Consider the following 19441-nt stretch of genomic DNA (forward strand, 5'->3'; position numbering starts at 1 on the left):
CGCTGCACGGCTGCCGTCCGTAGTAGGTACCTGGGCGAAATGACCTCCGGAGCTTGCACGGGGGCTCGCCGGGCAGCAGGCAACGCGATGGCCGGGCTCAGCGCAGTACAGGCAGAGTTGAGACAACATGCGTCTGGAACGCTCTCTTGCATCAAGATGTTTCCCGCCGAGTTGCATGGGCTCCTCCCGGGTCGACGACTGCCACTCAAGGTCGGGCGAGGAAAGAGCAGCCGGATGAGAGACCGCCGTGCGCGCCGCTGAAGAACCTCTCCCAATGTCTGCACTCCTCGATCGGCACCGCCACTCCACACCTCTCTCGCGTTCTCGTTCGCGAAGTCGATTGTCCAAATTTACAGCCAATCCAATAAGATCTTCCAAATCCGCCGTTTCATCACGGGCTGCCAGTTCGTCTTTCACCAAAGGACTTAGCCCCCTCCGGAAAATACAACGTAAAGCCGCATCGCCAAAGCCGCTCTCTGCTGCAAGAATGCGGAAGGAGACTGAATAGTCTGCGACGGAAAGTTCGCCCTGATTCATGTCTAGCAGGCGACTACCAGCCTCTTTGCCCCGAATCGGGTGATCGAAAACTCTCCTCATTTCCTCGACGAAACCAGGAAATGAATTACGAAACTCGGGGTACTGGTTGCTGATTGCCATTGACCATGCTGCTGCGGGACCGGTGAGGAGGCTCATGATGAACGCGACCCGGGATCTATCGGAGGAGTATGTGAGGGGTTGTTGGTCGAAGACTAATGAGCACTGGTGCAAAAACTGTCCGCACAAGCCGGGTTCCCCACCGTAGCGTGGCGGGTGAGGAATATCTGGCTCAAGCCACGGAGTGGACGCCGGGGTGGAAGGTGATGCGAGGGGAACGTGCATCGGCGCCGCAGGCGAAGCGGGACCGTGAGCGCAAACCCGGTCTACCCTGGTTTCAAGTGAACACATATTCACGGTAAGTGCATGAATCGCTGACATTATCTCACGGAGAACGCGATCGTGCGGGTTAGTAAGCTGCCTTGGGTTAGGCGAAGACGCCTGGGCTATAGGCTCGCTGTCTGCGGAGTCCATTATTTTGGCCGAGATATTCTGTCAGGATTTGCGAACGCGAAAACAAGGTTGGACTCACAACAGACGACCAACGACTGAGGGAATCGTACAAGGGTTTATTAAATACAAACCAAAACACACGCGATCGCGGTAAAAAGGGGAAATAACAAAATGGGTCCGTGACAAGAGGTCGACGGGGATCAGTATACAAATGCAAAGGTAAATCAAGGAAGTACGCAGAGAGCCAATAAAACAACTTAAATACACTCACGTACCTGCACAAGGTAGAGGCATACAAACTAAAGCGACAGGCGACCAAAACCCACGGCAGAGGCGTAATTACAAAAACAACAAGCTACTCGAATGACAAGGATGGCAAATGGCGACCAGCAAGGAAAATATCTCGGCGTCCTTCCAGTGGATCGCCTACGTCTTTATACTGTTGTCGATGAGCAGTGATTAGCTGCAGGTGCGACGTCGGGAACGCCCCACAGCTGGCTCTGCAACAACACAAAATCTGACCAGGAGCAGAACATGACAAAGAGAGTGTGCTTTGAAATTGGGTTTGGATTGTATTTATGAACGACTGTTTGATAAGGAAATCTGATTCATTACAGTCTGTCTTGTCCTTATTTAAATTTTTTTGTTTAGGTTGTTTAAAGAAAATGAATTTATTAACACAATTTGTATCAGGGCTTGGTAAATGGAGAGTACTTAGTACATTAGCACACATTAACCCTTTCATACACATGTTCACACATACACCAATGGTGCTGCTGCCATGCAAGGCCCCGCCAAACCATTGGGGGTTCAGTGCCTTGCCCAAGGGCACTTCAACAGTGGGTAATTGCAGCCAGGAATTGACCACTTACCCTTTGGTCCCAGAAAACACGAGCTACCAACTGTGCCACGGTCACCCTTAGCCCACAAGACAGAAAATGTCAATCAGCTGCACTTTTATTTCATTTGAATGAACAGGACATTTGTCTGATTTGTGTAGAGAAATTATTCTCTGTTTTATACCGACAACCTTTATTCAAAACTTAAGTTTTATGTACCTAAAGCAGTGTAATTATGGACTACAGTTAAGTCAGGAAGATGTAATAATATATTATTTTTGAAGGAAATAGTCATCTCATTTTGTCTTCATTGTTACTTACAATATGCCTAAAACAAGTTAAATTTTGAAGCTAACTGATAAAAGTGACATTTATCCGATTCATCGATTAACCTTTGAATTAATCGTCCGATTAATCGATTATAATAATAATCATTAGTTACATCCCTAGTCACAAACCTAAAATTGTCTACCGTGGTGCCTTGATAAAAGATAGACTCAATTTTTTAAAACATTTCTTGCAATTTTCCCTGCTGCTCGACACTCCTGCAGACCGAAAAAGTAAAGAAAGAGAAAATACGCTGACCAGACACTTAATTAAAAACAGTGCATGATTGAAAAAGATGAAGCACATTCACTTTTTCCCTGTTTTCTCGCATTTAATTCAGGGAGAAATTCAACACTTGCTGATTGACGATGACCCCGAGGCTGCTGCCGCTTACTGTATCAACTACGTGCCAGACTGCGACTCGGATTCGCACAACAGCCAAGGCCTGGACCTTCACGGGGTCAGTACTGTTATCATCGGGGAAGAAAAACCCCATACTGGATAATAATACTAATATTTTACACTTGATTACAACTTTCGTGATGGGTCACAGCTAAACAAGTTTGCCAGCATGGACATTTTCAGCCTGGATGCCATTAAAATGACGACCACACAAAACATATGGCGAAGCATATACTGATTTTATGATGGATGATTTCCTTGAAACAGCCAGCAGGACAGCATTTCGTTTAAATCAATTGATTGTTTGTTGAGAGAATAACAGCTGAGATGAAGCAACCCAATCTGGAGCAAAATGTGCGTTAAATCAGCCAAGTCAACGAGTGACACACTTCTCACGGGTTCTTAAAGTGCATCTGTGCACGTGTGTCTGCACGAAATCCGGTCAGTGAGAGGGTTCCAGAAATTGTCCATCATATCATCCAGCTGGCTTTTACTAAACTATTTGATGACTCAGAATGCCAAAACATGTCAACAGTTCCCACTTGCCGTTATCCCACCGCACGCATTGACCCCGTTTGGGTCTAAATCACATCCCTAATGTTATATTTGCTATTACCGTATTTTTCTAACTATAAGTTGCAGTTTTTTTCATAGTTTGGCAGAGGGTGCGTCTTATACTCTGGAGCGACTTACATGTGATTATTTATGGTCGGGCCGGACTTCTCTCTCGCTACCTTTTTTTAAAAAATAGATATATATTCATATATTCATACTAAAACAGTGTATGGATGTTAAATAAAATAAATAATTTGGATGAAACAGAGAAGGCGCTGTGCATGCCTGCGCACGTGAACGCTGTGGCCCCACTCTCTTTTCAATCTTCCCCTACCGCCCTTGCGCCCTCCGCAAGTCCATCCTGGTATTTCCTTATTGATATGCAGCAGGTAGGAGTGAAAAACAAACTAAAGACAGGAATTGAAAAGCAAACAACTGCGGTAGGAGTGGGGTATGGAAAGGATTCAAATTGTTGAAGATGCTACACAGAAACCTGTGTCGGCTTCGCTGAATGTAAACGAATGTGGCGCTTTGGTCTCATACGAGAAATATATTTAACAAACTTTTCCAGTGTTATTTCATTGTGTAAATGCATTTATAATGATCATAAAAATATGTAAACTATTCAAACATTGAGAAAACTTGTGTTTTTTTCTGCCAACTCGAAGACGTTAAAATAAATGTCAAATCCACTATCCGCCTGTTAGAACAGACACATAAATATAAGAGATACAAATGTTTTTTTTGAATAGCCATCTTAGTCTTGTTTAACTGGGAGAACTCGCAACAAAAGACAGGCTTTAATTTGTTATCATTATGCATATATACACAGGCATCATCACAAATGTGATAACACGAAAACGCAACCATGCATCGCATCCCCGTATTTCCTGCTTCTCCTGGGTCCTCACAAATAAAACCTAGAATTTAGGTTTTTTTTCAGTCTTTTGCCTGCAAATAAAACATTTTTTTTTTTTTTTTTTTTTCCGGGGGGTTCGGGCTCGGGGCTACAAATCAAGTTAATTGATCGGCGGGCTGGGTCGGGCTTTAACACCTGTGGGCCGGTGGGTTTGGGCTGGATTTTTATGGCCCCGATTTACTTCTAGCGTCATGTAATGTTAGCATACTGTACATCTATTCAGCATGTTGCTCTCTATGGTATTTGTATTTTAAATTGCCTTCAAAGATGACATGTCTGTTCTTGGTACTGGATTCTATCAAATAAACTTCCCACAAAAAATGCGACTTATACTCAGGTGCGACTTATATGTTTTTTTCCTTTTCATTGCGCATTTTTTGGCTGGTGCGACTTATACTCAGGTGCGACTTATGGTCCAAAAAATACGGTACATTCGAGTATTGTATATTGTATATCGAGTATTGTGTATCACTGTTTGTGCAGGAAGATGCAACTTTGTCCACTAGGTAGCGCAGTTACACTTTAATGAAATGAAATGTCACGTATCATGCTTTTCAGTGGCGGTTCTAGGATTTTTCTGAAACATGGGCCAAGTGTTGCTGCCATTTTTGTTCTGTGTTTGTTTTTGTCAACAAGCCAATACGTAGATAATTCTGCATGTGGCAGTAAAAACATCTTTGCTTGACACTGTCAAGTAGAGATGTGCCAGTAAAGTTTGTAACAAATCATATTTAATCATACTGTTTGCAAGTAAGGATACAATATATGGAAAAATAATTTTAACATACTTTTTTGAAAAGTCATTTTAACATGAAAAGCAGCGTTAATATTTAACATACTCTAAAATAGGCCTGAACGGTATCGTCGCAAATTTTTGGGGGTTTGCAATACATTGTGATATTAAAACTAGAAGAATTTTCACCAGATAACTTGAACAGGTCTGTTTGGGATAGGCCTGAACGATATTGGGAAAAAATGAAGGGTCAAAGGTCCACACTATCCTTTTTGCACTGGTTTTTCTTAGGGTGCACCAGCACAAAATATAGGCACACCCACATTTTTCATTCACCTTCACCTTTAACGCAATACTTTTAATCACTCTCCATAACATTTATATAATTCATTCATTCATCTTGGGGGTGGCGTGGCTCAGTGGTAGAGTAGTTGTCCCCCAACCCAGAGGCTGTGGGTTCAAGTCTCCGCCCTGATGAACTCGTCTAAGTGTCCTTGAGCAAGACACTGAACCCCACATTGCTCCTGGTGCTGCGTCACCAGTAGATGGATGGCGAGATAGTGTAAAGCGCCTTGAAAGGTGGAAAAGCGCTATATAAGTATAACACCATTTACCATCTTCTGAACCGCGTATCCTCACGAGGGTCACGGGGGTGTTGGATTCTATCACAGCTAACTCCAGGCAGAAGGCGGGGTACACCCTGAAATGGTTGCTAGCCAGCTGCAGGGCACATACAGTTGTGGTCAAAAGTTTACATACACTTATGAAGAACATAATGTCATGGCTCTCTTGAGTTTCCAGTTATTTCTACAACTCTGATTTTTCTTCGATGGAGTGATTGGAACAGATACGTCTTTGTCACAAAAAACATTCATGAAGTTTGGTTCTTTTATGACTTTATTATGGGTTAACAGAAAAAGTGATCAAATCTGCTGGGTCAAAAATATACATACATGGATCTGAAAAAGCGAATCATTGACTTGAACAAGTCAGGAAAGTCACTTGGAGCCATTTCAAAGCAGCTGCAGGTCCCAAGAGCAACAGTGCAAACAATTGTTTGTAAGTATAAAGTACATGGCACTGTTTTTTCACTGCCACGATCAGGAAGAAAACGCAAGCTATCACCTGCTGCTGAGAGAAAATTGGTCAGGAGGGTGAAGATTCAACCGAGAATCAGCAAAAAGCAGATCTGCCAAGAATTAGAAGCTGCTGGAACACAGGTGTCAGTGTCCACAGTCAAGCGTGTTTTGCATCTCCATGGACTGAGAGGCTGCCGTGCAAGAAGGAAGCCCTTACTCCAAAAGCGGCACCTTAAGGCTCGACTGAAGTTTGCTGCTGATCACATGGACAAAGATAAGACCTTCTGGAGGAAAGTTCTGTGGTCAGACGAAACAAAAATCGAGCTGTTTGGCCACAATGCCCAGCAATATGTTTGGAGGAGAAAAGGTGAGGCCTTTAACCCAAGTACACCATGCCTACCGTCAAGCACGGTGGTGGTAGTATTATGCTGTGGGGCTGTTTTGCTTCCAATGGAACTGGTGCTTTACAGAGAGTAAATGGGATAATGAAGAAGGAGGATTACCTTCAAATTCTTCAAGATAACCTAACATCATCAGCCCGAAGATTGGGTCTTGGGCGCAGTTGGGTGTTCCAACAGGACAATGACCCCAAACACACATCAAAAGTGGTAATGGAATGGCTAAATCAGGCTAGAATTAAGGTTTTCGCATGGCCTTCCCAAAGTCCCATTGAGAACTTGTGGACAATGCTGAAGAAACAAGTTCATGTCAGAAAGCCATCAAATTTAACTTAACTGCACCAATTCTGTCAAGAGAAGTGGTCAAAGATTCAACCAGAAGCTTGCCAGAAGCTTGTGGATGGCTACCAAAAGCGCCTAATTGAAGTGAAAATGGCCAAGGGACATGTTACCAAATATTAGCGCTGCTGTATGTATATTTTTGACCCAGCAGATTTGATCACTTTTTTCTGTTCACCCATAATAAAGTCATAAAAGAACCAAACTTCATGAATGTTTTTTGTGACAAAGAAGTATCTGTTCCAATCGCTCTATCAGAGAAAAATCTGAGTTGTAGAAATAACTGGAAACTCAAGAGAGCCATGACATTATGTTCTTCACAAGTGTATGTAAACTTTTGACCACAACTGTATAGACACAAAACCATTCACACACACACTCACATCTTCGGACAATTTGGAGTGTTTAATCAGCATACCGTGCAAATTTTTTTAGTCCGTGGCAGGAACCCGGAGAAAACCCACGTACGCCGCCTTCATAATGTGAATAATTTTTAATCAAGAATTAATAGAAAAATGCATGTCTTTATTAAATGCTTCATTGAGTGAGTCCTTTAAAATTCACTCACGCTTTGACACTCACTCAATCGAGAACAGCCTCTCACATACACAATGAATGAGTTGCCACAGCACACTTCAGCCTGGACCACCTCTAGTGTGTAACAAGCTTAACAATGATTAACACATTTGTGCCTTTGATCGTAGAGCGACTGAGTCTTCTCTGGCCAGATCAAAGCTATAAACCTGTGTACTATTGTTAACTTTAAGTACCAAACACCAGCTGCACTAGTGACCAAGAAAAACAGTTTGGTCACACTGATAAGCAGGAAAGATGTTAAGAGGCTGTTGTGCTGTAGGAGTATGATGAAGAAAAACAAGTTTGCATGTTCAAAAAGGTATAAAAAAAAAAAAAAGTATCTGAATCTTTTGGAATTTCTCACATTTCTGCATAAAATCACCATCAAATGTGATCTGATCTTTATCAAAATCACAAAGATGAAAAAACTGTTTGCTTTAACTACAACCACCCAAACATTTATAGGTTTTCATATAACAGCATCCTTATGAGGATAGTATGCCAGCAATGACAGAAGGGGGAAAATAGGTAAGTGAACCATCACATTTAATATTTTCTGCCACCCTCCCCCTTTGGCAGCAATATATAAGTATAACACCATTTACCATTTAACTTCAACCAGACGCTTCCTGCAGCTGCAAATTAGTCTAGCACATTGATCAGGACTAATCTTGGCCCATTCTTCTCGACAAAACTGCTGTAGGTTAGTCAGATTCTTGGGATGTCTAGCATGAATCGCTGTCTTTAGGTCATACCACTGGATCTCAATGGGGTTCAAGTCTGGACTTTGACTTGGTCACTCCAGAACCTGTATTTTGTTCTCCTGAAACAATTTTGAAGTTGACTTACTTCTGTGCTTAGGATCATTTTCTTGTTGCAGCATCTAAATTCTTATTGGTTTCAATTGTTTGACGGATGGCCTCAGGTTTTCCTGCAAAACATCCTGGTAAACTTTTGAATTTATTCTTCCATTAATGATTGCAAGTTGTCCAGACCCTGAGGCAGTAAAACAGCCCCAAATCATGATGCTCCCTCCACCCTTCTTCACGGTGAGGATGAGGTGTTGAAGTTGGTGAGCTGTTCCATTTTTCCTCCACACATGGCGTTGTGTGTTTTCCCAAACAATTCAACTTTGGTTTCATCAGTCCACAAAATATTTTGCCAAAACTTCTTTGGAGTGTCCAAGTGCCTTTTGTTAGGGTTGCGTGAGTAAGAGGGGATCCCAGAGCAGACACACAGGGGTGAGAGGAGTAATCGTTTATTGGCGATCACGAGAATGTGGCTGGGGTGGATGACTTGGCTCGTGGTCGATGAGCTGGCGTAAGACGAGGAGGCGCGGAAGGAAGGCAGGCGTGGAATCCGACGAGGGGCATGCAGAAAACAGGACCTGGGAGGAGAGCAAGGAAGTCGTAAGCCAGTGAGCAAAGATATCATATAGGAATGCGAGATACAACTGACATTGAAACAGACGAGTTGATCGGGCGACGAGGTGGAGGCGTCCACTGGCTTTTATGGATGGTTGATTGGCATTGCCAGCACCTGTGGCCGCTCCACCCGTCTGTCGTCCAACCTGCAATCAATAAAAACATGCACACCTGCCGGAGGTGGGCAGGTCTAAGAAGGAAGGTGAAGAGGACCTAACACCTTTTCCCGAACATTAAACGAGCAACAATGTTTTTTTAGACAGCAGTGGCTTCCTCCGTGGAGTCCTCCCATGTACACCATTCTTGGCCATAGTTTTACATATTGTTGATGTGTGCACAGAGATATTGGACTGTGCCAGTGATTTCTGTAAGTCTTTGGCAGACATGCTAGGGTTCTTTTTTACCTCTGTCTATTACCTATACCTATAGTGTTCTGCGTTGATCTCTTGGCATCATCTTTGGTGGACGGCCACTCCTTGGGAGAGAAGCAACAGTTCCAAACTCTCTCTATTTGTAGACAACTTATCTGGTTGTAGATTGATGAACATCCAGACTTTTAGAGATGGTTTTGTATCCTTTCCCAGCTTTATACAAATCAACAATCCTTGAGCGCAGGTGTTCAGACAGCTCTTTTGACCAAGCCATGATGCACATCAGACAATGCTTCTCATCAAGACATTTCTTATCTGGAGTGTGTTATATAGTGGGCAGGGCAGATTTAAGCCACTCATCCATGATTGGGCACACACCTGACATATAATGTTTGGTAAACATTGGTTTCAATTGCTCTTTAGGTCTCCTTAGGAAGAGAGTTCACTTACCTTTTTCCCCCTTCTGTCATTGTTTGCATGCTATCCTCATTAAAATATGAAAATCTCTAAATGTTTGTGTGGTTTTAGTGAGAGCAGACTCTGTTTACATCTGTGTGATTTTGACAAAGATCAGATCACATTTGGTGGTGATTTGATGCAGAAATGTGAGAAATTCCAAAAGGTTCAGATACTTTTTCATACCACTGTACAGTGGGCGGGGCAGCTTTAAACCACTCATCAGTCATTGGGCATGTACCTGACTTAAATTGTTTGGTAAAAATTAGTCTCAAGGACTCTTTAAGTCTCCTTAGGCAGAGGGTTCACTTACTTTTCCCTCTTCTGTCATTGTTTGCATGCTATCCTCATCAAAATATGAAAACCTATAAATATTTGGATGGTTTTAGTTAGAGCAGACACTGTTTTTTCATCTGTGTGATTTTGACTAAGATCAGATCACATTTGATCGTGATTTGATGCAGAAATGTGAGAAATTCTAAAAGGTTCCGATACTCTTTCATACCACTGTAAATAAATAAATGAATAAATAAAATATTGCACGTCCATGTGATGCAAGTATTGCACAACCGCACAACGCGACAACGATGTTGAAGCGATATATTGTTCAGGCTTACTCTAGAAACAACGTTCTCTCATTCACTCTGATTTCAGAAGAAAGAAGAAGAATGGAGGATTCACTGATTGCCATGCTTTGTGCTAAAATGGGACTTCAGGGGACATTCAAATTAGAGGTGGGGCCATTACCCCTATGGCCCCACCCCTAAAAGTGCCACTGATGCTTTTACATGATATTTATCATGCTTTGAGAATAATATATAAAACGTGAAAATTGTCATGTTTTTACATGACAATTATCAGTTTTTAGATGATAGAGATTATGTTTTTACAGTATAGTATCATGATTTTAGATAATGGTGATAGTATCATGTAAAAACACCACAATTATGTTTTTACATGATAGTACAGTATAACAGTATCATGTACAAATGTTACAGTCATAATCATTACCATAACACAGTGACGGTTTTATGTCTTTCGTAGTATGTAACTCATTGACAGCCATTGACAACAATAGATGTCCAATTCATTGAAACTGTGAATCCTCATCTTTCATCAGTAATATTGATGGTGCTGGACATCTAGATTGGACTTCTAACGCCATCAATGGCAGCCAATGAGTTGAATGAATGCCCTATAAAGGGTGTGAAATTGTCATTTACTACGTGTGCTTTTTTTTCACAACTGTATCTATCCATCTTTTTTTCCCCCGACAATCCCCACTTTTTTTTCATGAAAAGAAGTCCCAACTGGAACAGTCAGAAGAACCACAAGCCAAAAAGGGCAGAAAGGGCAAAAAGAACAAAAAGAAGAGGGACAAGGCTTCCAAGGGGAATGGCAAGCGTAAAGGCAAGGGGAAGGGTAAAGGCAAAGGCAAAGGAAAGAAGAAGGGATCCAGGAAGAATACACTAGAGGAGAAACATTTGGATGATGGCTTCATTGGCGTTTCAACCATGCTGCCAGAGTATCTGTCCCAAGAGCCTTTTTTGGACCTAAAAAGCACCACTAAAGTCTACAATGATGAGTCCCTTGTGGAGATGCCTACGAATGAGCCCTCAACAGAAGCTCCCTCACCAAGCATCATAATCGCATCAGTTGGTGATGAGGTAGACAAGTTAACAACCCACCTATTTGCAAGCACTATAACCAATCAGTCCCCTGCTGATCTCACAATAGTACTCATCAAATGCTTGCCATTAACCACCAGAACCAACATCACTACCCTCTTTACGACACCAAAACAAAATTGCCTTGTGTTTTGAGTCTTACATTCTGTTTGTGTGTTTAGCTCCATAGAACATGCCCATGAATAACATGCTTGCCCCTATGCAATATGTATGGTATGTACAAGGAATGGGCATAATGTATGTTATAACCAGAGGTGGGTAGAGTAGCAAAATATTTCACTCAAGTAAGAGTAGCGTTACTTGTATATGATATTACTCAAATAAAAATAAAAGTAGTTATCCAAAAATTTAGTACAAGTAAAAAAGTAGTCACTAAAAACAATACTCAAGTAATAAGTATTATTGTGAGTAACTACTTATAATGTCAGGTTTTTTAAAAGCATGGTATATTTTTTTTCTCAGCACAACATCGCTATGAACTGTTATGATACTGTACTATAGCCCAGTGGTCCCCAACCTGCTAGCTTATAACAACATACTGTATTATGCAGAATGGACTTGGTTGTAGGCTCCTCTTCTGGCTCAAAAGGTGGCCTTTTCATCGTAAAGTTATCCAAATACACAACACAGCCAACAGCAGCTAATGTTACTGTTTACTCTGACTGAAACTGGGGTGCTATAAGTGTGCAAGCATCCCAGTAATGGCGGCCAATCACTAGAGGGCAACGTATGCAAATCTCTATTCACATTAGTCAAGAAGCACAGCCAGATTGTCGTTGTTATTAAATTATTTATTATTTCTCTGCGGCTCGATAGCAAATGCGCTACGGACCAGTATCAGGTGGTTGAGGATCCCTGGCTGAGCCTATTACATGATCGTATTATGCCAAAAAGAAGGCACAAAAATCATCAAATTCAGGCCAGAACATTATGACCCATTACCCGTCCAAAGAGCATGAGTGCCCTTCAGTGGAGAAAAAAAAAAATTGTTACCGCTGAATGGTATAATGGAGTCATGTTATGAAATCTCATTGGTGAAATTGGTACAGCTAATGTCGGTATTTCTGGCAAAAATAAAATCAATATGTAGAATAAAGAGAAAAAAATGTAACAACTAGCGTAGCCCAAAGTAGCGGAGTAAGAATAGTGTTTCTTCTTCACAAATCTACTCAATTAAAACCAAAAGTGGATTATAAGGGGGAGGGGGGGGGGGGGCAATGGGATTATGGCCCCCCTGGTGGGGCCGATACATATATAAAAGCTGTAAAGCAATAAAACGGCAACAAAAATGAATGAAATTAACAAAAAATATATTTCTATAATGGGTCAAAATTATTTTTCGACAGATCATGTGACTAGCACCTTAGACGGTCACTTGCTTTACATATAATTTTCAAAAAAAAAAAAAAATTGCAGAGTGCAATTTTATTTTTCAAATGATGTTTTTTTTTCTTTGATTGAATATATTTTTTTGGATTGAAGCATATTTTGGGGGGATTGAATGATTTAGATACAAATGTCCTACCCATAATATGGCCCAAACACAAAAAAGATTGCTTCAATCAAAGAAAACATTTTCAATGAAAAATTAAGTGTTAAAATGCAAATTTTTCAATCTCAAATATTTTTTCGCATTCGAAAATGTTTTCTATGATTGAAATTTTTCGTTTTTTGATTGAAGTGATTTTTCTTTTTGAAAAAAAATTTTTTTTTTTAAGTAACTTATTTTTTGATTGAATAATAAAGACTAAAACGTCCTAGCCAAAATGTGGCCCAAACACAAATCAACATTACTTTAATCAAAAAAATTCAAATAAAAAAAAACTTAACTCCAAAAAAAAAAAATCAATTAAAAAAAAAAAACACACATGCATTTTTTGAGTTTCAAATGTATTTTTGCATTCAAGCACATTTTCTTTTTTCTTTTTATTAATTGACGCTACTTTTTTTATTGAATAGTAAAGACACAAATCTACCTCCATATGGCTCTGCCCAGGGGATACTATTTTTGACTGGGATAACTACATTGGCACGACACCGGCGGGCGTACTAATCAGTGGATGACGATCTTGGCGAAAAGTATTGCCCAAGCAGCCTGATTTAGAATTCCCCTCAAGAATGATGGGAAACAAAAAAAAAAAAAAAAAAAAAACCGCTCATTGTCAACTTATTTTTATAAATATTCCTTATTTACTTAATTTTATTGCTTACACTGCGTTTTGGGGTCATCAGCATGTTGTGCCCCCCCTACACCAAAAGTCAAACTCTGCCTATGATTAAAACAAAAAGTATTGTTTATACTACATGAAAATGTCAGATACGAATAGCAAATGGGAAAAATATCTGAATTGATATGTGGTGAGAACATAGCCTAAGGTACCACAGGATCAAAGCCTGGTCTACCTACAAATTATTGCTATGGCTCAGTCTTGTGGCTTCAATAAGCAATTATGTGCTAATTGATGAAGTGGGACTTGTTGAGTACAATAAACTTTTGTACTAAAACACTTCCAGGCATTGATTCTAAAACTAACTACTGAAAAACAGTGAAGACAGCAAGTAAATTGAGTCAAATGCCCATCCCAGGTACATACAAAGAAACTGTTTTGTGTTCTGCACAATTAGCATGGCATCTCTCTTAACTCGCTGGCTGCCACTGACAGTGATAGACGTCAAATTCATTTGAAGTGGGAGGGCTGGCCGCGGATAAACCAATAGTCATTTGCTGCCACCCTCCCAGGTCAAATTGATTGGATGTTTACACGTGATTAAGTCATTTAAAATGTGGTCCATCTTTAGCGCTAACATTTCATGTTACAATTGGTCTGCAGGAACCCGAGACAAGAACGAGCCCAGCGGTGGATGACCTTTACAGCAACCTTATTGACGACCTTGCTGTTTCCATAGTAACTGCGGGCACGAATATAACTGAATCTGAGGTCGGTTGAATGGAAATGTAAAGAAACATGGCAAATTCACCACAAGTGTCATAAACGGTATTTAAAAACAGGTTCTCGAACACGACGACTACAACAACACAAAGTTTGAGTATGAAGAGTACGAAATATACGACGAAGGCTACGATTTTGCCTTAAGAGAACGAGCACAGACGTGGGAAGGAAAAGTAAACATTTAGTCAGACATTTTAAGCCAGTCAGTTTGTCCCCCACTGGTCAGTGTCAAGTGATTATGTATTCATCTGCTTTCCTTCCTCAGACAAGACTACCGACTGAGAAAGGACAGAAGGGTGAGCCCGCAGTATTTGAACCGGTGAGCTGCCGGAGGCATGAATAGCTGAGTGGGTTTAGTTCTCAAAGCATGCAAATGTGTTGAGATTCCGCTTATCTGTTTATAGGGTTCTCTAGGTGAAGGACCGCCAGGCATGCCGGGAATGGAGGTGAGTTGCCATTTCAAGGATAAGAAGCTACACTGATTGAATTTATTGGGCTGAATTTATTGGGCTCGTCATTCGTCTCAACATATGACGACATGCTCGAAATACGACGATTTATGAGAGCGATGCCATTTCATTGTTTTACAACAAGACGGACGCACGGCTGATTATCTTGTGAGAGAAATCAACATGGGTCCCAAAAAGGTTCAGTGCAGGTGGTGAAAAAGGAAAAAGGTGACGCCTAGCTTTGAAATTAAGATGGAAATGATAGAAAAATATGAGCATGGTGTGAGTGTCAGTGAACTGGCTAGAGAATATAGGTGATCTCCTCCGACCACTGTGCGTCAGTCTCTATAAGTTGTTGTTTCCAATCTATTATTGTATTATATATCAACATCGGCAAAGAAGTCGCCAGCTTCGTCAGGTTTTTGATCATTTACTTTGGAACTTGTGCAACACAACGTTGCTACCCAGATAGCAAAATATAACTGGAGCAGACACGGGCCAGATGTACTTCAAATTTCGGCCCAATTTCGTAAAACGGATCCGCCCCAGTGTCTTTTTGAAAAATAGCCCAAACGCTATGGAGTCACTTACCGGATCAGCAACCAGTTTTGGGCCAGAACTGGTCCAAATTAGCAGACACTACATTAATGTATGGCCCGGATGTGGCACACGACACCCAATCTGGGCCAGATTTGTATCAAAAGCATTTTTAGTATTAAATTTGGGGTCCATTTTGTTCAATGCATCATTCTGTATTGTGTTCATATTCAACACACCTTTTTCATACCATTTATTAATGCTAACATATACTGTAAATGTACCATAACAATACATGTTTTTTTTTACTAGTATTTTGAACGGAACAAGCAACTCCACATTAAAGATGACCTATTTTTATGAGTCAGAGGCAAACTGGCAGTGGCAGTGGTAAAAGGAGTTCATTGACGATGAGAAGGAGTGGCAGATAGTGTCCGAAGAATCTGGTGGGCAGTTTGGTGATAAAACAGGTGAATGGGCAGGCAGGCGTTCTGGCAGGCAAGCAGCACAGGATCTAGAGGGGAAAAAAATAAAAGTGAGTTCAGTATCAGAATTACATGACTTTATTTGTAAGCTGAAAGTCACGTCGGTCAGTTGTTGATCTGGCAATGATGTGAGGCCAAGGACCAGTTTAGTAAGCTGCTGACGATGATCAGCAGCACCTGGTCCCAGACTCACCCATCTGTGCAATCAAGGCAGTGACACAAATACACAAACACAAGGAGGAGGGGCTCAGTTTGGATAATAGTATTCAAACATTGAAACATTTCATCAACATAGAATAAATGTTTTCACCCTGCATATATTGTTATGCAACAAATTTTGAATTACTTAACTTGAAGGCATGGGAGATCACTTGACTACACAGGCCATTTTATTAACGCTCGGTAGAATTTTAACAGTAGAGCAGTGACTTCAAAACGCGATTATGACTGAATAAAGCACTTACAATACAAATTTACCATCCACTGATGGGTCGTGACTCCGGCGTGCTCTTCTGTTTAGTTGCCTTTCAGGTTCACGCTGACGGTGATGTCACACGTTGACCGTTAAATTGCAGATTTTGAACGCATTCGGACGCCACGGTCCGCCCCGGAACAGTGCGTAACCTATCATTTGGACTGTCATAGTGTTGATTCGGGCCGCATCTGGCGCACTGACGTTAAGCGGGCGTAATTGCTATGCGGAACTGGCGAGCTAAGGTCAGATCCGGCATGCAGTCGCCTGCTATTGCGGTACTGTTCACTGACACATCACTGCCGTCCTTCATGCCTCTCTCGCTTTTTGCTGATGTAATTGCTGCATGAATTCCGATTTGGGAGACTTGACATTTCACTGCCCCCACATTCTGGGAAAATGTAGCCCAGATCAGATTTTAACCACATACGAAAGTGACCTGGATCAGATTTGAAATGGTCCACTTTTACGCCACCCGTCCCATTCAGACCATTAGGTTAATGCCTCACTCGAGGCGGAAAAACATGAAAAAAATCCGATTTGTGCATTAATACCTGCGTTATGAACCTAGCCTAAGTAGCTACAGTATGTAGCATGGGCCAAAGTCTAGCAATCCATAATGTATTAGTCTTTTTGCATTGACATTAAAACTGTCATTGGCATTGACATTTATAGACATTTTTGACATTGACAGAAATAGCAGTCTTTCGCACTTTGAGTGCCTTGATGGTGGAAAGATGCTATGCAAGTGTTAGTCCATTTACCATTTACCAATGAAAGTTACACATTTTTTTCGCAGTCTTCTCGAAAATCTGTGAAAACAGCAAAGCCGTGAAAAACTGCAATAAACTGAAAAAAAAATGAAATCGTTTGGTTAGCCTTGATTTCCTAATTTTCTTTCTATACAGTATGAAAAATCGGAATTGCGCAAAACATACATACATTTTGAAAATTAGAACTTTATGCCATTGAAAATGAACAGGCTTCTGCTTTTATCGAAAAACCTGCATGATTGCCACAACCGTCAAGATTGAAGTCGAGGGTGCCTGCTCTACATGAATTTTTGGAGTAGTTTGAAGTTGAAGTGGTCAAACAGTGTTGACTGGGTGGCCTGCTGGAAATGTCGAAGGGGGAAAAAAAACAGTTATTTTATATATGAGGATCGTTGCTTTGCAAAGCATCCCCACAGTAAGTATACAGGTAAAGCAACAATAAATCCACTTTCTGTAATTAAACTTTGGCTGCAGCTTTACAGATGCCATCTTTGACGTCTACAGTGACATATTGTGGTGACATCATAGATAAGGCAATAACAGGAGATGTACACATTACAAAGTCCTATTGTAATCTTGTAAATATACAATGTATGTAATTTTTGACACTGTGTGGTTTTGTTATCCCCAAGTGATAAATCCACACTGCACACAGCGGTAATTTATCGCATGTTAAGATCCTATCTCTGTTCTGTGGTATGAGAAATTGCATCCGCTGAGACACTGCATTGAAAATATAATCACACTCATTTAGCAATACAAACGCTATTGTAGAATAAACATCTGACATGTTGCATTTATAAATTTAATTGGAAAACACTAGGTGATTAATTGGGGTATGGTATCTAATTAAGAAAAAAGTCACTACTAAATTTAAAGGGCTATGTACTGCAAGTCATACCATACCAACAATGTTTTATCTCATCCTTCACAGGGACTTCCTGGACCAGCTGGACCAATAGGCCCCCCAGGACCAAGTGGAGACCCTGGCGAAATGGTGAGTATCATATAACTGTTAACTCATATTTGGCAACTCGAAGGGAAAAAAAAACTGAGAAAAAAAAATAGATGAGCACACTGAGTGAGCCGACTTCCGCCTAAACAGCCAAATTCAAAGCATTGCTCCTGTTAAGATACTAGATTCTAAGGCAGGATTTTGACTTAGAGGACCTTATAAACAAGTTTCCTGAGCAACATATAGGTGGTGTCAGCTGTGATTTTTTATGCTACGGACTTCCGGTTTAGACAGAAGAACATGAAATGCGGCTGAAGTAAGCAGTGTGTAGACACAGTTAAATTAAACAGAGGAATCCACGGAATCGCCAAAAATGGATTAAGCACGGCGTAGATGAGGCTCCAGAACTTTCTGTGCTGTGCGTGGTTGTGTGAACCTCTGGAAACGCCTATATAGTACATACATGTATTTATGTTTGGAAGTGGAATGTTTTCCTCCATTCTTCCTCCATTGTTGTTTTGGTTAGAGAAGAAATGTGGATTTAAAGTGGAAGTACCTCGGAAACTTGTCTATAATCTTTGACTTTTGACATTATTTTTCCTTTGCCCTCATGCCCCTAAATGTCATCAATGAGTTAAATAGGGTAATCCGTTGCCAAGTATATGCAAAATTCCTTTTCTGACCTTTGACCTCATTACTCCAAGATTTAGCTCTTTTATAGGGTTCTTGCACCCATTTCAAAGTCAAATTTAATGCTTTTAAAGACTTTTAAGACCTTAAAACATATTTTAAGACATTTCGAAGCAATTTCTGATGAAAAAAACAAACAAATTGTATTTCACTGCAACTCGTGTTTTTCTCCGCTCATGTGCAACTCGATGTCTTTGACCTCCATTGTTCCTAACTAAAACGTCCTTTTGGCTGATATGGTGATCCAACAATTATCAATACTCGGGTCAGAAAATCATTCTAGGATATTCTACAAAACAACTAAAAAAAAAAAAAAAAAAAACGAAACCCTTTTCATCCTTCCGTTTCATCATAACTGCGTTATTTTTTTAAGTAGTGAGTAATCTAATTAATTACTTTCCCAGCTTTGCACCGCCATTACCATTACACAGGATGTGAAGGGGCGGGTTACAACAGTTTAATTGAATGTAGCGCAAGTTGTCTGATTTTGTCTCACAATTGCCTGCCTGCCTACCTGCCCTGGAGAGTGCAGAGCGGGAGGGGAGAAGGTGGAAGGGGGGGTGGTGTTGCAATTGCAAACGCGATGCTGATCGACTAGGTGCTCAGAGCATTCGCGTTCTCATTAGCATTAGCATTTAGCGTGGAGAGCGTCATCTTAAACTCTCGGGACGTTTTTTTTTTTTTTTACATAGTTCATTGCGTCCAGGTGGGGACGTTTAATTGAAAATAATGTACTGTTTTAATGCAGACTGTGGATTATCATCACCAAGTTGGTGTTGTCCTTGTGGACGCTACAATATATTAATAATTTGTTTGTTATCTATTTCCAAAAAATGTCACTTGCCCTAAACTCTTGAATGACGTATCCATCAATCTTCTGTGATGTTTTTCAAATTAAAACAACTAGAGCAAAGACAGGAGAAGCCAGAGATTCAAAGCCTCACCTGCATATTGAAAAATAAATCTATATAGCCTA

At 40.8% G+C, this 19441-nt stretch overlaps 1 protein-coding gene across 2 annotated transcripts in view; it reads left to right on the forward strand.

Annotated features, from left to right (window-relative positions):
* Positions 1-19441, forward strand: part of col5a3a (collagen, type V, alpha 3a) — a 212692-nt gene that overhangs the window by 59778 nt on the left and 133473 nt on the right. For both annotated transcript variants that reach the window (XM_057861461.1, XM_057861463.1), the window contains exons 5-11: positions 2554-2673; positions 10767-11132; positions 13985-14092; positions 14164-14277; positions 14370-14423; positions 14509-14550; positions 17755-17817. In XM_057861461.1, coding sequence (XP_057717444.1) covers positions 2554-2673; positions 10767-11132; positions 13985-14092; positions 14164-14277; positions 14370-14423; positions 14509-14550; positions 17755-17817 — 867 coding nt within the window. The remainder of the gene's footprint in view (positions 1-2553; positions 2674-10766; positions 11133-13984; positions 14093-14163; positions 14278-14369; positions 14424-14508; positions 14551-17754; positions 17818-19441) is intronic.

This window comes from Corythoichthys intestinalis, chromosome 16 (assembly GCF_030265065.1).
Source record: "Corythoichthys intestinalis isolate RoL2023-P3 chromosome 16, ASM3026506v1, whole genome shotgun sequence".
In the NCBI taxonomy this organism is placed as follows: Eukaryota; Metazoa; Chordata; class Actinopteri; order Syngnathiformes; family Syngnathidae; genus Corythoichthys; species Corythoichthys intestinalis.